This window comes from Zalophus californianus, chromosome 15 (assembly GCF_009762305.2).
Source record: "Zalophus californianus isolate mZalCal1 chromosome 15, mZalCal1.pri.v2, whole genome shotgun sequence".
Taxonomy (NCBI): Eukaryota; Metazoa; Chordata; class Mammalia; order Carnivora; family Otariidae; genus Zalophus; species Zalophus californianus.
Window position 1 is genome coordinate 47,301,014 of NC_045609.1, and position 23,713 is coordinate 47,324,726.

At 44.3% G+C, this 23,713-nt stretch overlaps 2 protein-coding genes across 11 annotated transcripts in view; one reads left to right on the forward strand and one right to left on the reverse strand.

The window, feature by feature from the left end:
• Positions 1-23,713, forward strand: part of WDFY4 (WDFY family member 4) — a 296,192-nt gene that overhangs the window by 206,475 nt on the left and 66,004 nt on the right. For both annotated transcript variants that reach the window (XM_027595872.2, XM_027595873.2), the window contains exons 45-47: positions 2,969-3,089; positions 5,602-5,687; positions 7,163-7,225. In XM_027595872.2, the coding sequence (XP_027451673.2) occupies positions 2,969-3,089; positions 5,602-5,687; positions 7,163-7,225 (270 nt within the window). The remainder of the gene's footprint in view (positions 1-2,968; positions 3,090-5,601; positions 5,688-7,162; positions 7,226-23,713) is intronic.
• Positions 18,545-23,713, reverse strand: part of LRRC18 (leucine rich repeat containing 18) — a 28,210-nt gene continuing 23,041 nt past the window's right edge. For 5 of the 9 annotated variants that reach the window (XM_027595878.1, XM_027595877.1, XM_027595876.1 and 2 more), the window contains one exon: positions 18,545-20,346. In XM_027595878.1, coding sequence (XP_027451679.1) covers positions 20,325-20,346 — 22 coding nt within the window. In that variant the 3' untranslated portion in view covers positions 18,545-20,324. The remainder of the gene's footprint in view (positions 20,347-23,713) is intronic. The other 4 variants (XM_027595874.1, XM_027595875.1, XM_027595880.1 and 1 more) reach the window with 2 other exon arrangements.

Consider the following 23,713-nt stretch of genomic DNA (forward strand, 5'->3'; position numbering starts at 1 on the left):
AAAAAAAAAAAAAAAGTCACATTCTGAGGTACTGGGGGATTAGGACTTCAACATATCCCTCTTGGAGGACACTACTCTACCCAAAATAGTGGCAGGCAAGCTCACAAGGTACAGCACTGGATTCATTCTGTGGGAATCCAAGCCATCCAGCTGGTTCTTTGTGATAGGGTGCTTATAATCAGGTATTTTCTCCACATCAGTCAGCCATTTTGAAGCATCATGGCTTTGTTGAATTCGATTCAACAAATCCTTACCAGAATTCTGTACTGTGCCAGGCACTGGGGTAGACTCCATAAACACAAAGAGGCAAGTCAGATGTGGGCTGAGTCTGGTAAAGAGTTTTTGATGTAGTGGTTGATTCCAGGTTAAAATTACAGGTATAAATTCTGACAACATTCAGATAACCTCAGAAATAACTTCAAATATTTTAGTCTGAAATCCCCACTTTGACTCTCAAAGACCAGGTCAACCAATATGATTATCACTTAGTTTACTGTGGTTTCCCTAGTTAAGAATATTACAAATTATACTATGACCACTCTGGAAAACTTGCGTATGTCATGATAGCTGTCAGGCAAAAGCACTGTGAGTACCATCCTATAAACTATGACCACAGCTGTACCTAAAGAAGAACATGAATCCGCTCCTCCTTTCTATTCATTGACCTTAGGTGCTTGAATTCTGACTTAATGCACAGTACACAGCATTGGCCAAGAAACCCAGTCAGAGCTGTGTGTGACTAACACTACATAAGACAGAACTCCAGTTTGGATTACATTAGTGAACTCAATAATGTTTTTTAGAGTTTAGTCTTCCTGAGCATTCGGGTCTGTCGGAGCATTCCTGCCCTATATGGTTATTCAATCCCTCCAAGTAGGAGAAAAATGAGTGCATTTCCTCCTCAAAGCTCCTTCCTAAAAGCATTTTCCAGAGCACTCTTCCTCATGTCTCAGAATGCCAGGTTGCAGGATCAGTCAGCAGAGAGCTTGCTGAAAGGAGGGAGCTCGCAGGGAGAGAGCTCTGTAAAAGCCAGCGAGCCTCTCTGCCTCAGAGGAGAAAAGGTGTTAGTGAATGAGCTTGGATTTTAGAGTCAGAGGACCCAGGTTTGAATCCAGTTCCCCCTGACCTTGGAAAAGTCACTTCTCCTCTTTGGAATGCAGTTTCCTCATTTCTGCTCTGGGAATAATAATGACACACACTCTGTAAGGGTTCATTATGAGGATGAAGTTAAACAGCAGACGTGGTTGGCAGGCTGTAGGGCATGATAGTTGCCAGCCCCTCAGCAAACATGCCCAGAGCTCCAGGGAAGATGCGGAGGATGGAGAGCCATGCGCGTGGGTCTGTGCCCCAGAGAACTCACTCATAGTCTGCCAGGAGAGGTGTGGCTAAGGTAGAGACGACGTTTACTGTTGTGCCCATAAGCCTGGGGTTACGGGAGCACAGAGGAGGTGTCACTGTCATTCTCATCAGTGCCTCGACCTGCGATGCTGGTTGACCTGAGCTAAGGGTAGGAACCAGAATGACCACCATGGCCCCACTGGGAGTCAGAGAAGTTCAGGGGAAGCTCAGCTTAGCCCCTGACGGAGCGACATAAGCCTTAGCCAGCAGATTTGAATTAAAGCACCGAGGCAGAAGCATCCGGAACCAAAGCCACATTGGTATTTGATCGATCCTATAGCTCTGTGGCTCAGAGCAGGGACCTGAGAGGCTTGTTCTAAGAAGGGGCAGGAGGAGCTGTGGAAGGCTGCATCTATATCCTGGAAGGCTGGCTGTGCAGAAGGCTGAACAACAGGCTCAGGCTGTGTCTCCATGAGCAGCCTGCCCTTCTACCTTCAGGGGCAAAATGTGCATCCTGCACAAGTCCAAGCCCTGAGCACTGCGGATGCTGGGCCACCCCAACTGACCAGTGATTGGACAAGTCCTGCTGACCTGTGTGACACACCCATGACTCTGCTTCCCCTGGGAAGCATGACATGGGGGCCTAAGTGGCCTGCTCTGCAGGCCGGGTGGGGAGGGCCACCCTCGGAGCTGGGGTGGGGAGGAGGCAGAATGCCAGCTTCTCACCCATTCCTGCCGCCTTGTGCGGACGCAGGGGCTCTTCCAGCTCTTGGCTCTTTGGATCTGTGGTTGATACACAAGCTTCTTTGAGGGTTGAGGTGCCGGGGCTGGGGGGGTGCGCTCCAGTTCGCCAGTCCTTAAAGGGCATTTGATCAGAGCTTTGCAGCCACAATTTAAATTTGCTACATAACTCAGAAGTAAGTCTATAACTGAAATCAGTTTTGTTAAGTCCCCGCTCATTGGTGGTGAAAAGCTTCATCTGGTTCCCTAAAGGTGTTTCTGTTACTCCCAGTGCACAAACTGTCATCTTTGGGATGAATCTGAGTCCAGTTCATGATTCTCCCTTTCTCTCCTCTCCCTCTCTTCCCAAGGGGGGTCATTCTGCCCTCTGAGAGGGCTCCTGGCTTGGGGCCAGTGCTCTGGGGGCCACCGCCAATGCTGTGGCCAGTGTCCTCCAGCTCACTGGCGCTCTCAGCCCGCTGCACACGTCTTTAGGGCTCGGGGGTAGCTGGGCCACCCAAGGCCCCATGTTGCCGAAGCCACACTGAACACAGGCTTTTCTATGGAGGCTCTTCATCTTTCTGCCCTTGCCTTCTGGCCTGAAATTTCTCATGTGTTTTGGGGTCTTTCACTCTTCCCCACCCCCTTGACCCATGTTGGACCCCTGTACCCAGAGAACCTTCTGACACTCACACCCTGCACCCTCTGCCACCGTGTGCCCTGGAGGCAGTCCCCTCACCTGGTGACACTGGTGCCCCATCCCGTTCCAGGGCAGGGCTGACAGAGGCAGGAGCTCAGGAAGGAGTCAGTGGGTCAGTAGTGTCTCTAGAACCACAGGCGGGGCCGTGGGGCCATCAGGGGAACGAGCCCTCCACACGCCCTCTCACTGCTTGTCCTGTTTCCTTTCCAGCATCAGTGATCCATTCATCTTCAACATGTGCAGCAAAGACAGGTCCTCTGACCATTACTCGTGCCAGAGCCACAGCTACAGGGACCTCAGGGAGCTCCGGCAGGCACGCTTCCTACTGCAGGTATGCCACGGGGAGGGTGCAAGAGGGGGCGCCAGCTTATGGCACGGGTGGTGCAGGTGCTAGTGAGGCCCCATCGGAATGTGAGGGGCACACTCCGTGACCCCCTTCACACCTGTGCACCGCCCAGTGCCCTTTGGGACACATCTGTGAGTGTGAATTGTGTTGGGCCTGCTTTCCTGGTTGGCAGTTGTGACGTCTGCTTCACTCTTTCCCCAGTTCCTGCTATTTGGCTGTTGGAACCTTCTCTCTCTTGGTGCGTCATTTAGGATCCAGCCTCTTTGCTTTATTTTCCCCTTGACATGCCCAGAGCGGCCTTGGAGATTCTGGAATACAGGACAGGGCAGCTCCGTTGCCTCATGACAGAGCTGTTGACTGAGAGTCAAGGGCCAGCTTGCCCTGTCCGAGCGTGTGGTCCACCTCTGCCTCTGCCCTTTGCCCTCCCCATGGCCAAACCCATCTCCAAACTCCCAGGCATTTCCTGGTCCAAGTGGTTTGGAGATCTCCTTATTGTCCCCTTTAACCAGGGTCCCAGGGCTTCAGCCAGTGCCTCCAAGGGCTCACCAGGGGCTAATGGAGCCAATTCCCCTCAGAGGCAGGGCTGTGCCACCAGCAGGCACAACCTGAAGCTTCTCACTTGAGTTGCAAAGAGAGAAGCCCCTGCTGGCCTCAGACACATCTGGCCTCCCCCAGCCCAGCCTTACTAGTAACAAAGCTGCATCTGTGTCCAGAGGCCTCCCCAGTGGCAGGCAGAGGAAGAGATGAGAGACCACCCTTATAGGAGGGGAGGGGCCCCGATCTCTCCTCTACCCTTTCTAGAAGGTCTCTGTTCTGCTAAGGCCAACAGGGGGACAGTGTTTGACCCTAATCAACCTAGTCATAAGAGTGTTTTATTGGTAAATGTCTTTGGGTCTGTAATTCATCATGTGATCCTCCTGCCAGGGAGGGGAGGGGGTCCTTATGATTCTCTGACACTGAAGCTCAGGGGGGCTCATTCTAGAAAGGATCCACAAGCTGCTAGAATCTGACCAGCCCTCTTCCTCCCTGTCCACTGATTTTGCCCACAAAGTGTTAGTTCTCATCTTGCCTGGCCTTGGTGTGCTTCTTTGCAAGGAGAGTGATGAGAAGGGGACAGCTGGGGGAAGCCCTGCCCAGAGGGTTCTGGGCAATGTGGCCAGCATGGGCCTCATCCTGACCGTGGCTCTGCCACTGTAGCGACCACACTTTGTGTCTTCCACCATTACATATATAGCATTCGGCACATTTTTTGGCACACTAAGTACTCGAAATTACTATTTTATGATTATGCCTACCTTATAGGTTATATGTAGTAGCATATAAGTATCAGTAAGTGAGTTTCTTCCCCCTCAGTCCCCCTCAGTAAACAGTGATGATTTCCAGATGTTTGGTTAGCCTGACAGTAGTGGAAGGGAGAAGCAGGAGGGCATGTGAGCATGGCCAAGTAGGGTGGGATTTGGGGGTGGGAAGAGCTTTGTGAGCAAGGCCCCCATTTCTTTTGGGTTCTCCCAGGAGAAAGTCAGATCTTGGCTATTCAAGGTTTCTAGGAGAAGCCATAATGTCTATCTTGATCATCTGTTTTGCACAGTATTTAGATTTCTATTTGTAGAAAAATATCTGAGGCTCCTCTGTGCACCCCCCCGGCCAGAGGGGTTTGCTTATCATCACAGATACTTTGCCTCTGCTCAGGAGCCTAGAGAACTGGACTTGGAGAGCTCACTTTCAGCCAGGTGGAAGCAGGACCTGACTATTGTTGGATGCAGCGTCCCCTCTATGCCTCCATGCCTGGGCTTCACCCCTGCCTCCAGGCCTGGGAACCCTCTCCCTGACCCCGTCTCATCCCCGAGCGTCATCCTCCATGCAGACTCTTTCTGTGGCTGTTCCAAGTCTGTTATTTACACAGCTTGGAATAGAAAGAAGGAAGACAGGGAGGGAGACGAGAAAGGAAAAAGAGAGGAGCGTATGTAGAGTTCATTTAGGCATTAACAAAATACCCTTGCTAGGTCAGCATGGCCACATCAAATTGGCTCTGCAAAATGAGCTGGGCAGAGAGAGCTGGGCCTGCAAGTCCGTGGGTCGGCACACAGTGCTGCCCAGATGGCAAGTTGCACCCACCCAACTGGTTCCCCTAATGTTTCTGATAGGGTGACTCTCTGGTTCAGGAAGCCAAACTCGTGACCCAGAAGTGAAAGGGTCTGAAGGTATCACCGGGCCCTTTCCTCCGTCTCTCTGTTCCTGGCTTATCCTGGGAGTGGAGCTCTTGCTTCCTGCTTCAGTCAAAGGAAGTCTGAAGCCCCCTGCCCTCCTACCCATTTTGCAGGGACTCCCCTTTTCATCATTGCCAAGATCTTCGTACCCCCTGAGGAGGTTGGAAGAACCAACCAGGAAGGGTTGCCTGACACAGAGAACCAAACGACCCATTGCTAGTGGCTCTGTGGCCTGGGGTCTCTCCATTCCAGGCAACTTCAGCAGCAGTGAAAGGGGTTTCTCTTTATAGGACATCGCTCTGGAGCTCTTTTTCCAAAATGGATATTCCAAGTTTCTTGTCTTTCACAACAATGATCGGAATAAGGTCTTCAAAAGGTAAGGGTTTGAAAATCTTCCTCCAAGAGAAATGATCATGAACTGATTATAAAACAGAGATGGCTCTGCTCTGTTCTCAGGAACACTGTTCTCAACAGTGCTCAAAATCCACAGCAAGCAGGATTTAGGTCAGACACAGGAAGGACTTACTGACCTACAGAGCTATTAAATCATGGAACCAAGTACAGAGAAAGATGCAGAAGTGCCTTCCCTAAATCCTGGGAAATAGGCTCCATTTCACGGACTGAAGTAGTTTAGGACAGTAATGACTAAAGAGGGAAGAACTTATGCAGACACAACACATTTAAGAAGCTGGCTGTTTAATGGACCTTCCAGAATCTTCTGGCTTTGTTTTTTTAATTTTCCAAATAATTTTTTTGGCTTAATCTTTCTTTTTGATCCCAGTTGCCAATTTTAGTTGTTCCAATTTCATATTTCGCTGGAAAGAATTCCGAACAACTGATTTCCCACTTTTTCATGGAACATCTTTTTTTTCTTAAAGAGAAAAGCCTGCTGTTTTAGTTTAACTTCTTTCTCCCAATAGATGAATCAATCTAAGAAATTTAAGCTAGTGTTTAAGTGTTTTGAGACTAATGGTTATTTTTTTTCATCATTATTAAAGTTACAGACAAACAGATTTGTGGAGAATCTAGAAGGGCCAGAAAGGAAAGCCGTAGACAGAAAACACAGAAGGCGGATCAACAGAAGGGGTGGTTCAGCTTCACTTTGGGCTGGGAGTTCTGAGGTGATATTTGACTCCCCCATTTTGAGCTCAGAGGTTCTAGCCTTGCCTTCCTGTTGGCCCTGGCCAGTAACTGGCACCACGGCCAGCTGCCGGATCCAAAGGGCAGAGCCAGCGTGGAGAAAACGACTCCTGCAGAGAGGTTGTTGCACCAGCTCTGGGCACATTTCCATTGTCTGTGGGCTCTTCCAAGGAGGGCTGTTATATGGTCTCCTAAGGATCTCTTCAAGTTCCATTTTAAACCAAACCAAAGAAGTAGACAGGCAATGTGGAACCTCACATCCATTTCTCCTGTGATTTCTGTGTGTTAAACACAGTTTTTCACAGTTAATCTAGAAGTTTTATATATCCATAGCTCCGGCAGTGAATGTTGGTTTAACCATACCCAACCCTGCTTCAAGGAGCCTTAAATTAAATGGCATTTTCAGTGGTTGCTGAAATTGGCAATGGAATTGTCAAGTGCCTGGCCCATCCTGCCAACATGCATCATTTTTATTGTAATGATTGTTTTATTATTGTCATTTTTATTAAGGCTAGAGTGTATAATGCCAGGGGGTGCTGAGGGTGTGTCGCAGAGGTATACCCGGGTCTGGTGTTCATGATCTGGGGGACAGGATGGGGTGCGGGAGGGGCAAGTATGTACCCTACCTCTTGACTGGCACCAAAAATGTCTCCCTGGTGGTGGAAGAGTCTTGACTCTGCTGCTGGAATGATTCTTTCCTTTTTTGTTTAGCTTCTGCTCTTTCCAACCCAGCTTGAAGGGGAAAGGCATCACAGAGGACCCCCTCAATCTAAGGTAATGGCCCAGGCAGGTGTCAAGCCATGCTCTCTGGACATGGTATTGGCCTTGCTTTGATTGTTTTCATTTGTTTGATCCTATGGTCGAGAACTTATGCAAAGAGCACATCTATCTACCTTCCCCTTCATTTTGCTCTCGCCCATCCTCATACTCTTGTCCTCCTCCTGGGGTTTCTTCTGCCAATTAAACCTCTACAAAGGGACTTGAAATGCCATGAGCTCTGTGGCTTTTTCAGACCAAAACGCAAGAATCAGCCCTCTGCCCATGGTGGGCGGGGCAGGTTGCCTGGTGTGGTGTCAATGCAGGCCCAGCCTTGGTGTCAGACCCCCCATGTGGGGGCTGTGAGCAATCCCAGCTCTGTCCTTCCTACAGGGGACTCTCCGAAAGCTGAGAAGCTCAGTTAGCATAGGGTGGAATGTGAGTCAGATATTAACTTATGAAGCTGGGATATGGAGTACCTTGCCAGGGAATGAAATACTTAACAGCCTCCTTCCACTCCCTTTACAAGTACCCAGTTCTCTGGAAGGCTCATTCAGGATTGGTAAGTGCTTTTATTTCAATTAAGAATGAAATGAGAAGAAGAAATGGTTGCTGGTTTTTCTCTAGGAGTTTATGTCGAGAGGGATGTCCCCAGCAGATTCAAAGTATTTATAATAAAAATATATGTATTTATAATGACTGTGGAACAGGTACTGCCAAGTCATTCACAATAATTTATCGGTAGCTTGTTACATGTGGTGGTTGCTGCTTGACAGAGCAATAAGCAAAGCACCCAACATCTTCCCTGTCCTTATTGAGTTTACATTTTCTTGAGGAAAGTAGAAGGAAGCAATTTCAATGAGTGAAATACAAAGCATATTAGATAATAAGTATAAGTATAAAAAACAAAGTAGGTAGAGGCAGGAATTGAAATCTTAGGGTGGGTAAGGGAAGCCCTCACCAAGAAAGCAGTATCTAGATTCAGCTATGAACAAAGTGGGGAAAGGAGCTATGTGAGTAACAGGGAAGGAGCGTTTCAGGCCAAGGGAAGAGCAAACCAAAGGCCATGGGGGGAGAGGGGGAGCACAGTGGGCTCAGCTGAAGCCAGAGTGCTTGGAGTGCAGGGAAGAGAGGGGAGAGAGGTAGCAGGGGCTAGTTCATGCGAGCCTCCGGGGCTTCTGGTAATGGCGTTGGCTTTTACTCTGAATAAGTGGGCGGTATTGGAGGAATGCTGTGACCTAACTTATATTTTAAAAGAATCACTCTGGCTTCTGTGTCAAGAATAAGCACAGTAGGTCAAAGACAGAAGTGGGAAACCAGTTAGGAGGCTTTGGCAGTAATGCAGCTGAGATTTGGCTGACGGCTTGGATCGAGGTGGGGGGGCACAAAGATGGTATGAAGTGCTCTCTTTATGGACACGTTTTGAAGCCATGTCTGCTGTGATTTGTTGATAAATCAAGTGTGGTGTGGTGTGTGTGTGCGTGTGTGAGAGAGAGAGAGAGAGAGAGAGAGGACTTAAAGATAAGACTAAGGATTTAGGCTTGAGCAATTGGAAAATGGATTGGGAAGACTGCAGGAAAAACTACTTCGGGGTATGGTGGAACACAGGAGCTCAGTTTGGGACATGTTAATTTTGAGATGCCTGCCAGACATCAAGGTGGAGGTGTCATGTAGGCCAGTGGGTATATAAATTTAGAGTTTAAGGGAAAAGTCCAGGTGAGATGGAAACTTGGAATAGTATTTAAAGCCTTGAGCCTGGTTAAGATCACCAAGAGAATGAGTCCACATGGAAAAGCGGTCTGAGGATTGTGCCTTGCGCTATGCCAACCTTTAGAAGTTAAGGACATGGAGAGGAGCCAGCCAAAGAAATGGAGAACTTGTAGCCAGGAAGATAGGAGGGACTGCAGGTGTGGAAGATGTCCTTTAAGCCAAGTAAAGTGTTCAAGGAGGCAGTAGTCAACTGTGTTGGTGATCTAATGTTATTGGTAGGCCAAGCAAGAGAAAAACTAAGAAATGACCATTGAATTTTGCAACAGGGGGGTTATTGATGACCTTCAAAAGATCAGTTGGAGTAGCTGCCAGCAGAAGCTTCCTGTTGTGCCAGACAATAACCCTTTAGTTTGTAGACTGTGGGAAAGTCCAGGGCATAACAGGGGATGGCCCAGGAGGCCCAGGCAGCACTGGGCCACTAGAAGAGGGGTAACTGTTTTCGAACCAGAATGGGCATATTTCAGTAGTTCAACAATGGTACGGTCCCAGTTGTGCGTATCAGCCCTGGTGATCTCATGTTATGTTTCATGTAAAGTTTAATGTCCCCACTTGGATTTCTCTGCAACATTTCACTGCAGGCGTGTAAAGCCACTTCAAACTAAACAAAGCCAAAAAGCAGATCCATCACCTCATATACCTGAAGACCAACAGAGGTCTGGCTCCAAGCATGGCTGGATCTCTGGGCTCAATAAGTCCCAGCACACTGTAGGTGTGCACCCCATAGTGAGGATTTCCTTTGAGTTGACTCTGTACTTGGCAGGCTGTCCAAGCACAATGCCATCAATGTCCCCAGTAGCTCCAGTCAATAACTTAGGAATTCCACCACATGAGGAATGCTCTGTCCCATTAATTTTAGCAAAAATCCCAAAAATGATATTCATTTGCTGAAGTTAGGTTAGTGCCCATCCCAGAACTAATCAAGTGTTTTCATAGGCCAGATCAGTGTCCTGTGCCCACCCACCTTCTGGAAGTAGGATCAGTCCCACCAACAACATAGACCAGACTGACAGGGCTATGGTTCCCTAAGATCATCAAGGCTCTATTATCACAAGAAGGGTGAATACTGAGGGACCAGCAAAAGCAGATGGCCATCCCCTTGCTCCATGTGGAGAGCTTCCCCAGGCACCACAGCACTCATGAGCTGGACACTCATTTTCTCTCCTTCTGGAATTTTTCTCTCTTTGCATCAACTTTGACACACCACTTCGCTGAACCCCATTTGTCTCTAAATATCACCCTCTTTCTTATAAACGATGCCTGTGATATCACTCAGTGGGCACCCGTCTGTCCCACAGCTGTGAACCTCACTCTGTCCATTCCTATACTGTTGCTCTGAGAGTCTTAGAGACGCCTTGCCCTGACCATACATACTTATGTCTGCACAGGTAAGCTTCTCTTCTAAATTTCTGCCCCAGATGGAGGAGAAGCAGACAAAGGAGAAGCAGAGGGAAGAATACATAAGAGGAGATAAACCGTGGCTACAGCCACTAAGTTGGGGATGTGTACAAAAATGGCCACCAAGTGTCAGGAGAATTCTTGGCCTGGGGATGAGTCACAGGTGTGGAAATTACTCCTCACTCCTTTATAGGCATGACCCTAGACACCAACCTGTGTACCACCTTGCACCTGTGGGACGACTGGGCACTGTGCTAATTTTATTTCCATTTTGTTTATTTTTTCCCTGATGGCTCCCTGGGCCCATAGGAGCAGAATCTTCATGGTCATTCTGCGCCTGCTGGCACAGCCCCAGCATATCTCCAAGCATGGAGGGCCTTGGGATATATAAAATGGGAAAGTTCTGGAGTCAATTGGGAATAATGCATAATGCACCACAGAAAGGCTTATCTAAGCTTGTGGAAGGTGAGCTTTGATGAAATGGGGAAGCCCCAGTGGGAGGACTGGTCCTAGACTCTGGGACCACCCAAACAGCCAGGGACCTGGTGAGACTGTGTTGCAACAGCCAGCACTGGGCTTTGAGATCAAACCGATTTGGGCTCATAGTAGTGGCTCAATAAATACTGTATCTTCGCTTAGTTTTAGTAATAATGCTGTATTTGTAGGCGTGTATATGGAACAATTGATTAAAAACAGGTGGCTGTCTGTGCTCTCAGACCTTGTGCATCTTTCTCTCTAGCTCTTCTCCCACCAGCCACACTGGACCTTCGGGAGTTTCAGAGAGGGAAGGCAACAGTGGTCCCCAGCCTTCAGAGGGTTGGCTGGCCATTGCCCCATGCCTTGAGCAAACTTGATTATTTTCCATTTGGATAACTAAGGGAAATGTCCAATCCACACAATGAGTCTTGAAAAATACCCCTCTTCTTTTCGGACATTCTAGGAAACATGAGCTTCTCATCTCTTATAGAAGTGTGCAGTTTGTTCTGAGAGTTTTAAACTAGCCCGAGTCTTGGCCTGTGCTATAGGTTTTTGTATCTTCAGCTCCCAGCTTTTGAGAACTGATCTGGCCCCTCTACAGGCCATTCCCTACATACTGGAAACCTGAGCTTTTGGGTACCAGAGTTTTGCCTAGAATTCCCATGGAGACAATGGCCGTCTCCATAACTGAATTCCAGGAAGGTTCTGTGGGTCTGGATCCGAAGTGGGAAGTACTTGCAAAAGCCTGGATGAACCTGAGATCTGTAATCCATCCGTGTCTCCCCGTGGTACAAGACTGGAACATTCTGATGAAAGCATGGTGGCATCATCAGATATTCATGGTGTACAAGATTGTGCAAGCCTCCAGGGGCTTCTCACAGAAAGCCAGCTAGACACTTCGCCGGCTAAGTGTCTGGCAGCCAGAAAGCTCCACAGGCAGGCTCTGCTGAGATCTGAGGAGGACTAGTCGGAGGAATAGAAAGAATAGCTGAAGTGACAGGGAAGGCCAGCTGGTGAGAATGTCCGTGTGAATAAACACATCCTTATACTCACAGTTCTCTGTACCCTCCACCAAGGGTTGCAAACTGCTACGAAATTAAATGCAGGTACAACGATCGTTTTTTTTTTTTCGTTTTTTTATTGTTATGTTAATCACCATATATTACACAATTTGTTTTGGTGTAGTGTTCCATGATTCATTGTTTGTTCATAACACCCAGTGCTCCATGCAAAATGTGCCCTCCTTAATACCCATCACCAGGCTAACCCATCCCCCTACCCTCCTCCCCTCTAGAAACCTCAGTTTGTTTTTCAGAGTCCATCATCTCTCCTGGTTCATCTCCCCCTCTGACTTACTCCCCTTCATTCTTCCTCTCCTGCTATCTTCTTCTTTTTCTTTTTTCTTAAAATATGTTGCGTTATTTGTTTCAGAAGTACAGATCTGTGATTCAACAGTCTTACACAATTCACAGCGCTCACCGTAGCACATATCTTCCCCAATGTCTATCACCCAGCCACCCCATCCCTCCCACCCCCGACCACTCCAGCAACCCTCCGTTTGTTCCTGAGATTAAGAATTCCTCGTATCAGTGAGGTCATATGATCCATGTCTTTCTCTGATTGACTTATTTCACTCAGCATCACACCCTCCAGTTCCATCCACGTCGTTGCAAATGGCAAGATCTCATTCCTTTTGACGGCTGCATAATATTCCATCGTGTATATATACCACATCTTCTTTATCCATTCATCTGTCGATGGACATCTTGGCTCTTTCCACAGTTTGGCTATTGTTGACATTGCTGCTATAAACATTGGGGTGCACGTACCCCTTCAGGTCCCTACATTTGTATCTTTGGGGTAAATACCCAATAGTGCAATTGCTGGATCGAATGGTAGCTCTAATTTCAACTGTTTGAGGAACCTCCATACTGTTTTCCAGAGGGGTTGCACCAGCTTGCATTCCCACCAACAGTGTAGGAGGGTTCCCCTTTCTCCACATCCCCGCCAACATCTGTCGTTCCCTGACTTGTTAATTTTAGCCATTCTGACGGGTGTGAGGTGGTATCTCATGGAGGTTTTGATTTGGATTTCCCTGATGCCGAGCGATGTTGAGCACTGTTTCATGTGCCTGTTGGCCATTTGGATGTCTTCTTTGGAAAAATGTCTGTTCATGTCCTCTGCCCATTTCTTGATTGGATTATTTGTTCTTTGGGTGTTGAGTTTGATAAGTTCTTTATAGATTTTGGATACTAGCCCTTTATCTGATATGTCATTTGCAAATATTTTCTCCCATTCTGTCGGTTGTCTTTTGGTTTTGTGGACTGTTTCTTTTGCTGTGCAAAAGCTTTTTATCTTGATGAAATCCCAATAGTTCATTTTTGCCCTGGCTTCCCGTGCCTTTGGCGATGTTTCTAGGAAGAAGTTGCTGCGGCTGAGGTCGAAGAGGTTGCTACCTGTGTTCTCCTTTAGGATTTGGATGGACTCCTGTCTCACGTTTAGGTCTTTCAACCATTTGGGGTCTATTTTTGTGTGTGGTGTAAGGAAATGGTCCAGTTTCATTCTTCTGCATGTGGCTGTCCAATTTTCCCAACAGCATTTGTTGAAGAGACTGTCTTTTTTCCACTGGACATTCTTTCCTGCTTTGTCAAAGATAAGTTGACCATAGAGTTGAGGGTCCATTTCTGGGCTCTCGATTCTGTTCCATTGATCTATGTGTCTGTTTTTGTGCCAGTACCATACTGTCTTGATGATGACAGCTTTGTAATAGAGCTGGAAGTCCGGAATTGTGATGCCGCCAGCTTTGCTTTTCTTTTTCAAGATTCCTCTGGCTATTCAGGGTCTCTTCTGGTTCCATACAAATTTTAGGATTATTTGTTCCATTTCTTTGAAAAAAGTGGATGGTATTTTGATGGGGATTGCATTGAATGTGTAGATTGCTCTAGGTAGCATTGACATCTTCACAATGTTGGTTCTTCCAATCCATGAGCATGGAACGTTTTTCCATTTCTTTGTGTCTTCTTCAATTTCTTTCCTGAGTATTTTATAGTTTTCTGAGTACAGATCCTTTGCCTCTTTGGTTAAATTTATTCCTAGGTATCTTATGGTTTTGGGTGCAATTGTGAATGGGATCGACTCCTTGATTTGTCTCTCTTCTGTCTTGTTGTTGGTGTATAGGAATGCCACTGATTTCTGTGCATTGATTTTATAGCCTGCTACTTGACTGGTATGAGTTCTAGCAGTTTTGGGGTGGAGTCTTTTGGGTTTTCCACATACAGTATCATATCATCTGCAAAGAGTGAGAGTTTGACTTCCTCTTTGCCGATTTGGATGCCTTTGATTTCTTTTTGTTGTCTGATTGCTGTGGCTAGGACTTCTAATACTATGTTGAATAGCAGTGGTGAGAGTGGACATCCCTGCTGCGTTCCTGACCTTAGGGGAAAAGCTCTCAGCTTTTCCCCATTGAGAATGATATTCGCTGTAGGTTTTTCGTAGATGGCTTTTATGATATTGAGGTATGTACCCTCCGTCCCTATACTCTGAAGAGTTTTGATCAAGAAAGGATGCTGTACTTTGTCAAATGCTTTTTCTGCATCTATGGAAAGGATCATAGGATTCTTGTTCTTTCTTTTGTTAATGTATTGTATCACGTTGATTGATTTGCGGATGTTGAACCAGCCTTGCAGCCCAGGGATAAATCCCACTTGGTTGTGGTGAATAATCCTTTTAATGTACTGTTGGATCCTATTGGCTAGTATTTTGGTGAGAATTTTTGCATCCATGTTCATCAAGGATATTGGCCTGTAATTCTCCTTTTTGATGGGATCTTTGTCTGGTTTTGGGATCAAGGTAATGGTGGCCTCATAAAATGAATTTGGAAGTTTTCCTTCCATTTCTATTTTTTGGAACAGTTTCAGGAGAATAGGTATTAATTCTTCTTGAAATGTCTGATAGAATTCCCCTGGGAAGCCATCTGGCCCTGGGCTTTTGTTTGTTGGGAGATTTTTGATGACTGCTTCAATTTCTTTAGTGGTTATAGGTCTGTTCAGGTTTTCTATTTCTTCCTGGTTCAGTTTTGGTAGTTGATACATCTCTAGGAATGCACCCATTTCTTCCAGGTTATCTAATTTGCTGGCATAGAGTTGCTCATAATATGTTCTTATAATTGTTTGTATTTCTTTGGTGTTGGTTGTGATCTCTCCTTTTTCATTCATGATTTTGTTGATTTGGGTCATTTCTCTTTTCTTTTTGATCAGTCTGGCCAGGGGTTTATCAATCTTGTTAATTCTTTCAAAGAACCAGCTCCTAGTTTCATGGATCTGTTCTACTGTTCTTTTGGTTTCTAGTTCATTGATTTCTGCTCTGATCTTTATTATTTCTCTTCTCCTGCTGGGTTTAGGCTTTATTTCCTGTTCTTTCTCCAGCTCCTTTAGGTGTAGGGTTAGATTGTGTATTTGAGATCTTTCTTGTTTCTTGAGAAAGGCTTGTATTGCTATATACTTTCCTCTCAGGACTGCCTTTGCTGTATCCCAAAGATTTTGGACAGTTGTGTTTTCATTTTCATTGGTTTCCATGAATTTTTTTAATTCTTCTTTAATTTCCTGGTTGACCCATTCATTCTTTAGTACGATGCTCTTTAGCCTCCATGTATTTGAGTTCTTTCCGACTTTCCTCTTGTGATTGAGTTCTAGTTTCAAAGCATTGTCGTCTGAAAATATGCAGGGAATGATCCCAATCTTTTGGTACCGGTTGAGACCTGATTTGTGACCTAGGATGTGATCAATTCTGGAGAATGTTCCATGGGCACTAGAGAAGAATGTGTATTCTGTTGCTTTGGGATGGAATGTTCTGAATATGTCTGTGAAGTCCATTTGGTCCAGTGTGTCATTTAAAGTCTTTATTTCCTTGTTGATCTTTTGCTTAGAGGATCTGTCCATTTCAGTCAGGGGGTGTTAAAGTCCCCCACTATTATTGTATTGTTGTCAATGTGTTTCTTTGCTTTTGTTATTAAGTGCCTTATATAATTGGCTGCTCCCATGTTCGGGGCATAGATATTTACAATTGTTAGATCTTCTTGTTGGATAGACCCTTGAAGTAGGATATAGTGTCATTCCTCATCTCTTATTACAGTCTTTGTTTTAAAATCTAGTTTGTCTGATACAAGGATTGCCACCCCAGCTTTCTTTTGGTGTCCATTAGCATGGTAAATGGTTTTCCACCCCCTCACTTTCAATCTGGGGGTGTCTTTGGGTCTAAAATGAGTCTCTTGCAGACAGCATATTGATGGGTCTTGTTTTTTAATCCAATCTGATAGCCTGTGTCTTTTGATTGGGGCATTGAGCCCATTTACATTCAGGGTAACTATTGAAAGGTATGAATTTAGTGCCATTATATTGCCTGTAAGGTGACTGTTACTGTATGTTGTCTGTGTTCCTTTCTGATCTTTGCTGCTTTTAGGCTCTCTCTTTGCTTAGAGGACCCCTTTCAATATTTCTTGGAGGGCTGGTTTCGTGTTTGCAAATTCCTTTAGTTTTTGTTTGTTCTGGAAGCTTTTTATCTCTCCTTCTATTTTCAATGACAGCCTAGCTGGATATAGTATTCTTGGCTGCATATTTTTCTCGTTTAGTGCTCTGAAGATCTCTTGCCAGTCCTTTCTGGCCTGCCAGGTCTCTGTGGATAGGTCTGTTGCCAATCTAATATTTCTACCATTGTAGGTTACATATCTCTTCTCCCGAGCTGCTTTCAGGATTTTCTCTTTGTCTCTGAGACTCGTAAGTTTTACTATTAGATGTCGGGGTGGTACAACAATCATTTTAAAATGACCCCAAAATTCCTTTAAAGGAGAAAAAAATAGATGTGATCAGGTACCTGGAGTGATCTAGCTACCTCATTGTCCTGAAACTAAGAAAAAAAAATACAATTTTTCTGGGTTATATAATTTTCCAGTGACAGAAAACAAGACAGAGGGGGTTTTGTGAACTTTTTTTTTTTCCTGGAAAATACTTTCTCTTGGCACTGAATATCAAATTTGTCCTTGTCCAAAGGGTAGTGGGTACCAAAGAAGGAAGTTCCCTTTTTACAAGGTAAGAAAAAACAGCACTGTCAAATATAATCTTCTATACTGATGCTCTGAAAAAGTCAGGCCTTACCATTTGGATTTATTTCTGTGAAGACATTTCTTTGGGATGCCAGCATTATATTTTTTCCCAATGTTCTCAGTTCATACTGAGCCCAGAGTTTAGAAATTCAGAGAAATACAAAACTTGGATGCCTATCTAGTTCTTCTTGCAAATCTCTGTTTTACACAGCACACATCTTTTATTTTTTTAATTTTTAATTTAAATTCAATTTAGTTAATGTATAGTGTATTATTAATTTCAGAAGTAGAGTTTAGTGATTCATCAGTTGCATATAACACCCAGTGCTCATTACGTCATGTACCCTCCTTAATGTCCATCACCCAGTTACCCCACCCCTTCACTCACCTCCCCTCCAGCAACCCTCAGTTTGTTTCCCAGAGTTAAGAGCCTCTTATGGTTTGCCTCCCTCTCAATTTTCATCTTATTTTATTTTTCATTCTCTTCCCCTATGTTCATCTGTTTTGTTTCTTAAATTCCACATATGAGTGAAAACATATAATTATCTTTCTCTGACTGGCTTATTTCACTTAGCATAATACCCTCTGGTTCCATCCACGCCATTGCAAATGGCAAGATTTCATTCTCTGTTATGGCTGAGTAATATTCCATCGTGTATATATCCCACATCTTTTTTTATCCATTCATCTGTTGATGGACATCTGGACTCTTTCCATATTTTGGCTATTGTGGACATTGCTGCTATAAGTATTGAGGTGCATGTGCCCCTTCAAATCACTATGTTTGTATCCTTTGGATAAATACCTAGTAACACACACACACACACACCCCTTTCAGTGGGCCAGAGACATCCTTCCATAGTGATCTCTGAAATGTTCCCTTGCTGTGTTATCAAGGCAAAGTGTCCCTGGGCTAGAGTAGGCTGTTAGGTATGAAGCAGAGCTTATATTTGGGACATGACTATATCAGGGTATTTGTAGTTTCTGATATGTTCTCTCAATTGTATAGCTTACTTAAATATAACATTTAAAATGAAATGCATTTTTTGGCACAGAGTTTTACAGTTGAGTGTTGTCACAGTTTCCTTTATAGATTCTCTTTGAAAAATAATGAAAGACGAAGAGCTCAGAAAACCAACCATAAGAAGTTATAAATTCCCATAAGATGATTATCTTTCAGGACAATCAGTCACACCCTCAGAGGCATCACTGCTGGCAGCATGGAGGCTAAAATTCAAGTACCTCTTCTCCCTATGACAGCTCCTTCAGTCCTGCTTTCCAGGGATCAACACTGTTGACCAGCTGGGAGGCTAGGAATCTGTAATGTACACGATTACTTTGATAAAGATAGCTTCAGCCTCATCACTGCGTGCAGAAACGTGCTCCTTGTGCTTCTTGGGAAAGCACAGCCCTGGGGGCGGGGAGGCAATTGTAGACACTGCACAACTCAGACCGTGGCATCTAGAGCAGAGTTGCTGGAACCGGAGATGAACTAAACAACCTGGTGGTATAACCATTGCCCCAGCATTTAGGAACGTTTCACATGGTTGGCTCAACTGGCCATGAGCAGCTGAGTCTGGTGACCTGCAGCGAGCCCTACCTGGATCATGTATAGACCTTGGTTTCGGGCCCCGTTCATGTAACTCTTATCTCTCTTGGCTCACATCTCCTCTTTGCTATACCCTTAGCCATGACCTCAGACCCACTTCTAGGTAGAAGCTGAAATTAAGCATCTCTGTCTACACCTAGCCTGGCATCTCTGTCCTTCCGGCTCCACTTGGTCACATTGCTTCCATGGGGCCAGGAGGTGTTGGGGTAAAAACCCAGAACTATGAAGAGAGTGACTCGCTGGTTCAAGGTCCCCCACCCAACTTGCTACTTGTGCCCAGTCACCACCAGAAAACCTGAAACATGGGTAAAGAAGCCATACATTTTCTTTTTATTCTTAGAGCATCTTCAAGGACAAAATCAACAATGGATGATTTTAGATTAGTCTGGCAAACTGAGGTTAATGTGCTCTTTCTCCTGAAATGCCTTAGCTCTTCAGGACGGTTGCAGCTTGTCATATTTACTCATAAATTAGCACTTGGAAGATGTACAAGGATCTGTTTTTTGCTGCGTCTAGGCTGCAAGGTTGTTTAAAAAAATTTTATTTTAAAATAACTATAGATTCACAGGAAGTTGCAAAAATAATACATAGAGTCCCCATATAGCCTTCTCTTAACTTCCCCCATATGGTTGTTACGTCTTATGTAACTATGGTACAATTTCAAAACCGGGAAATTGACATTGGTACAATATGTGTGCATAGTTCTGTGTCATTTTATCCTATGGGTAGAATCTATAACCACCACCACCACCACCACTATAACATAATCAGTTGTTTTTAGCACCACAGAGATATCTCTTGTGCTACCATTTTATGGTCCTGCCCACCTTCCACCACCTCTCACCAGTGTTAAAGCCTGGCAACCACTGATCTGGTTTTCACCACAATCATTTTGTGCTTTGGAGAATGATCTAAAAATGTAGTCATAGAGTATGTGACTCATGGAGGTTGGCCTTCTTTACTCAGAATAATGCTATTGAGATCCATCCAAATTATTGCATGTATCAATAGTATGTTCCATTTTATTGCTGAATAGTATTCCACGATATGGATATACCAGAGTTTGTTTAATCATTTGCCCATTGAGAGAAATTTGGCTGTTTCTATTTTGGGGCCATTACAAATAAAGAAGACTATTTACATTTAATGTAATTATTGAAATGTTAGGATATATATCTGCCATTTTATTTTTTGTTTCCCTGTTTATACTTTTCCCTGTTGTTCATTTCTCTGCTTTCTTTTCTTTTCTTTTCTTTTTGCCTAACTGTGCATTACTGAAAGATTTGTTAAAATTCTACTTTGATTTATCTGTAGTATTTTTGAGTATATTTCTTTGTATGAATCTTTTGTATAAATTTTAGTTGCTTGAGGGATTGCATTATACATACATAACTTAACAAAGGGGACTGGCATAGAGACTTTACCAGTTTGAGTATAAAAACCGTAAGTCTTTTAAATCTTAAAGTCTTCTTATAAAACTTTAATTTTCTATGACGTATGTCTATCATTTTCTTAAACATTTCCTCTATATATGTAAAAAACATTCACCAAATATTTCCCAAAGTCATTTTCACACACAGGTGGTCTAAAGCAAAGAGAGACAAAGTGAATTTAAGAAGCAAGTCAGTATCTTGGCCAGCACCAGAGAGCCTGGCTTCCAGAATGTTCCCCTTACCACTCTCTTTCTTCTCCTAACCGAGGGCTTTTCTTCTTCAGAGTGGTTTATTCTTGTTGGCTGATTAGTCTTCAAGTTTTTGCCGTTAGCTACTCTAGGGAGATGTTGAACGGATCCTGGGGATGGAGACACAAGACACTGAGGCAATTACTCCAGGTCATGGAGGCAAAACACAGCAAGGGCAGAGGTCACAGAGGGGTCACCTAGGTCATGCCTGGCTTTCAGAGAGGGCAGTGACTGGGTTAGCCTAAATAGGGTTTTTGTTCTGTTTGTGGAAAGCGAAACCCCATGGTTTTCCTACCAAGTGTTTTTAGGCTTAATACAATTTTCGGGAAAGAGAACTGACTGTATTTTAGAGCATGAAGGAATGTCAACATCAAGCCTTTTCCTTGATGAGAAAAAAAGAAAGAAAATGTGCAAGACGATGCCTAACTCATCTCTATCTCCACTCTTTGCTTCATTCTACTGCCAGGGTTTCCTGACTAACAAGGTGTCTAACATGAATATCTCCTGTGGCAAATCAAAGCCCCCTGCCCATTTATTTATCAGTCCCGGTGAAGGTAGACACAGTTATAACCCTTTCCTAAGACATGGCTGTGAGAATGAAAGCATTATAAAGCACCTAGACCAAAAATGGCAAATAAATGTCATCTTGCACACCAACCACTCAGTTGGCAGCGAATCCGGGATCAATGCCTGGAGGATGTTGAGGACAAAGCACCATGGAAAAAGTATGGTGTGACAGAGCAGGAGAGGGAGTAGGGGGCAAATTCATGGTCCAGAACAAGATCCTGCCTAGGAGCACAGGGAGACATTTTTTCTTAATTCCTGTTCTCTGCCAATCCTTTGAGTGACTAAGAGGGGAACACTAATTCTAAAGAAAAAGTGTTTCCAGGGGTGAGGAATGGAAATGGGTAGTATCCAAATAACTGGCCACCACTCTGTTTGGATCATATGCTCTGCATGGATTCTGTACTTCTTGGTGAGAGACGAAGTACCTAAAATAGCAAAATGGCTACCTTAGGGACATGTTCAAGGGCCGATGTACTAGTGGTGGCTCCTGAGCCTAAGGCATGACATCCCATCATGTACTTCACAGACACAACTGCTCCGTTCATCTTGGGAAGGGCTTCTAGTAAATCACTTCAGACATTAAATGAAGAGGAAAATGTAAAGGATGATACTCTCAAAGCTGACCAGGTTGCAGTGAAACAGATTCTCCAATATATTACTTGTAGATACATAAATGTGTGATCTTGTTGTAAACTATTTCATAGCATGTATCAAAAATTATTTTAAAAAACACACTGTTTTCAGGAATCAAACAGGGTTGCTGGAGTGGAGGGGGGTGGGTGGGATGGGGCAGCTGGGTGATGGACATTGGGGAGGGTATGTGCTATGGTGAGCGCTGTGAATTGTGCAAGACTGTTGAATCACAGATCTGTACCTCTGAAACAAATAATACATTATATGTTAAAAAAAAAAAGAAGAAGAAGATAGTAGGAAGGGAAAAATGAAGGGGGGGAAATCAGAGGGGGAGATGAACCATGAGAGATGATGGACTCTGAGAAACAAACTGAGGGTTCTAGAGGGGAGGGGGGTGGGCGGATGGGTTAGCCTGGTGATGGGTATTAAAGAGGGCATGTACTGAATGGAGCACTGGGTGTTATATGCAAACAATGAGTCATGGAACACTACATCAAAAACTAATGATGTAATGTATAGTGATTAACATAACAATAAAATTTTTTAAAAAACCACATTGGGCTCATCCTGCATATAAAAAAATAAATAAAAAATAAAAACACACTGTTTAACATATTTGCAATAATGAAGCTACACCAAGAAAATAATGCAAAATAGTTTTTAAAGTCTTCATCGTATAGGCTTTCATCACAAAATTATTTCTATTAGTGAAAAATGAAACAACTTGAATGCCCAATAGTAACTTATGTGTGTTTGTTCAACTGGCTTGCAGATGTTTTAAATTATGGTTATTAAGACCATGTAACAACATAGATTTCAAAGCAGGATAAAAATGAGGTAAATGCTGTAATTTTAACTGCATATAAAAATACATACAGAAACGTAACCAGTAAGGAAATCTGTTAGTATTATAGCTGGCTCACACTGTAGAGTTGTGGATACTTTAAGATGTTATATTTAAAACTATGTTGTGGTTTTGTTATTTTTATAATGGAAAACATTTAATAAAGGGAAAAGCTGAAAAGGGAATTTTGAATCGTATTTTCGGAGATTTTGGAGAAAGAGTTGTCACAGCTAAGCATTACAAAGGAAAGCAGTGAGGAGTGAAGAAGTATGCTGTCTGCTATGCTTTTTCATGTGAAAAAGAAACAAGCTAGTCCCACTGAATTAACAGATTTCCCTGCTTGAAAACACTGACCACTACAAAACTTGCCACCAACATAGGAAAGTCTTGATTAGGAAAAAAAAAGTTTCCTAAATATATCTTCCTTGATTCTTTCCTTTTAGGCAGTATGAAGTTATGATTGAGTGTGAGTAAACAGTACAGAGAAGGTTCTCGGCTACTATGAGAATTGTCACCACCACTATCAGTTCTGCCAAAGATCTAGTGTGACTAGGGACACTGTCCAAAGTAGTATTTCAGCTTTGAGATGTACCAAGCTTTAGTTCATACAGAGAACTGACTTCTATTGAGTACTTACTCTGTGTGCTATCTCCTTTAGATGCACAACAACCCTTGCAGTTGGGTCTGGTATTATTCCCACTTTACAGATGAGGGAACCAAAGCTAAGTAAGATGTCCAGGGAAATGAAAAGAAAGAGGCAGAGCTGTCCTGGACCTAGATCTGTCCAACTCCAGAATCTTTGGCTTTTCTCTATGCCAGGCCAGCTCTGCATACACTTGGCCCTGATCTCCTAACTTTCTCAGACAATAACATTCTGTCCTGTCTTCTTTCAACTGGTCTGCACAGGACAAGGCAAGTCCCCCCCCCACCCCCCCCCAGACAGAGTCCCTGCACCTAGCACAGTGCCCGCTAAGGTATTTATTTATTGACTGCACCAACCCATACCTGCACCCATTCTTTCCTTACTCCCACAAGAGTCTGGAAAAGAATTGGACATAATAAGATGGGAATGCAGTCTCATTCATTTACAGCCAGTTAAGAGCTTGCATATTCAGTCTAGAAAGCTCCCAGAACAAATTGTGCATGTGCAGACAAGAGAATACTGCTTTCAGCCCAAGATATTACCTGCCAACACTTAATGATAATATCTGCCCATCTCTGTGGCTCAGTTTTGTCACCTTCCCGAGACTGAATGTCCATTTGCCCTCCTACCAATCCATGCTCTGAGATTCCTGACCTCTAAAACCCTGAATCAAAGCATTCCCGCAGAATCAACTCCACATTTGGGAGCTGGCAATCGGTCCTGAAGTGCGTGACAGTGTGACTAAGAGCATGCCGGCAGTGTTGGCTGCCCTGGCCATGGGCTGTAGGCA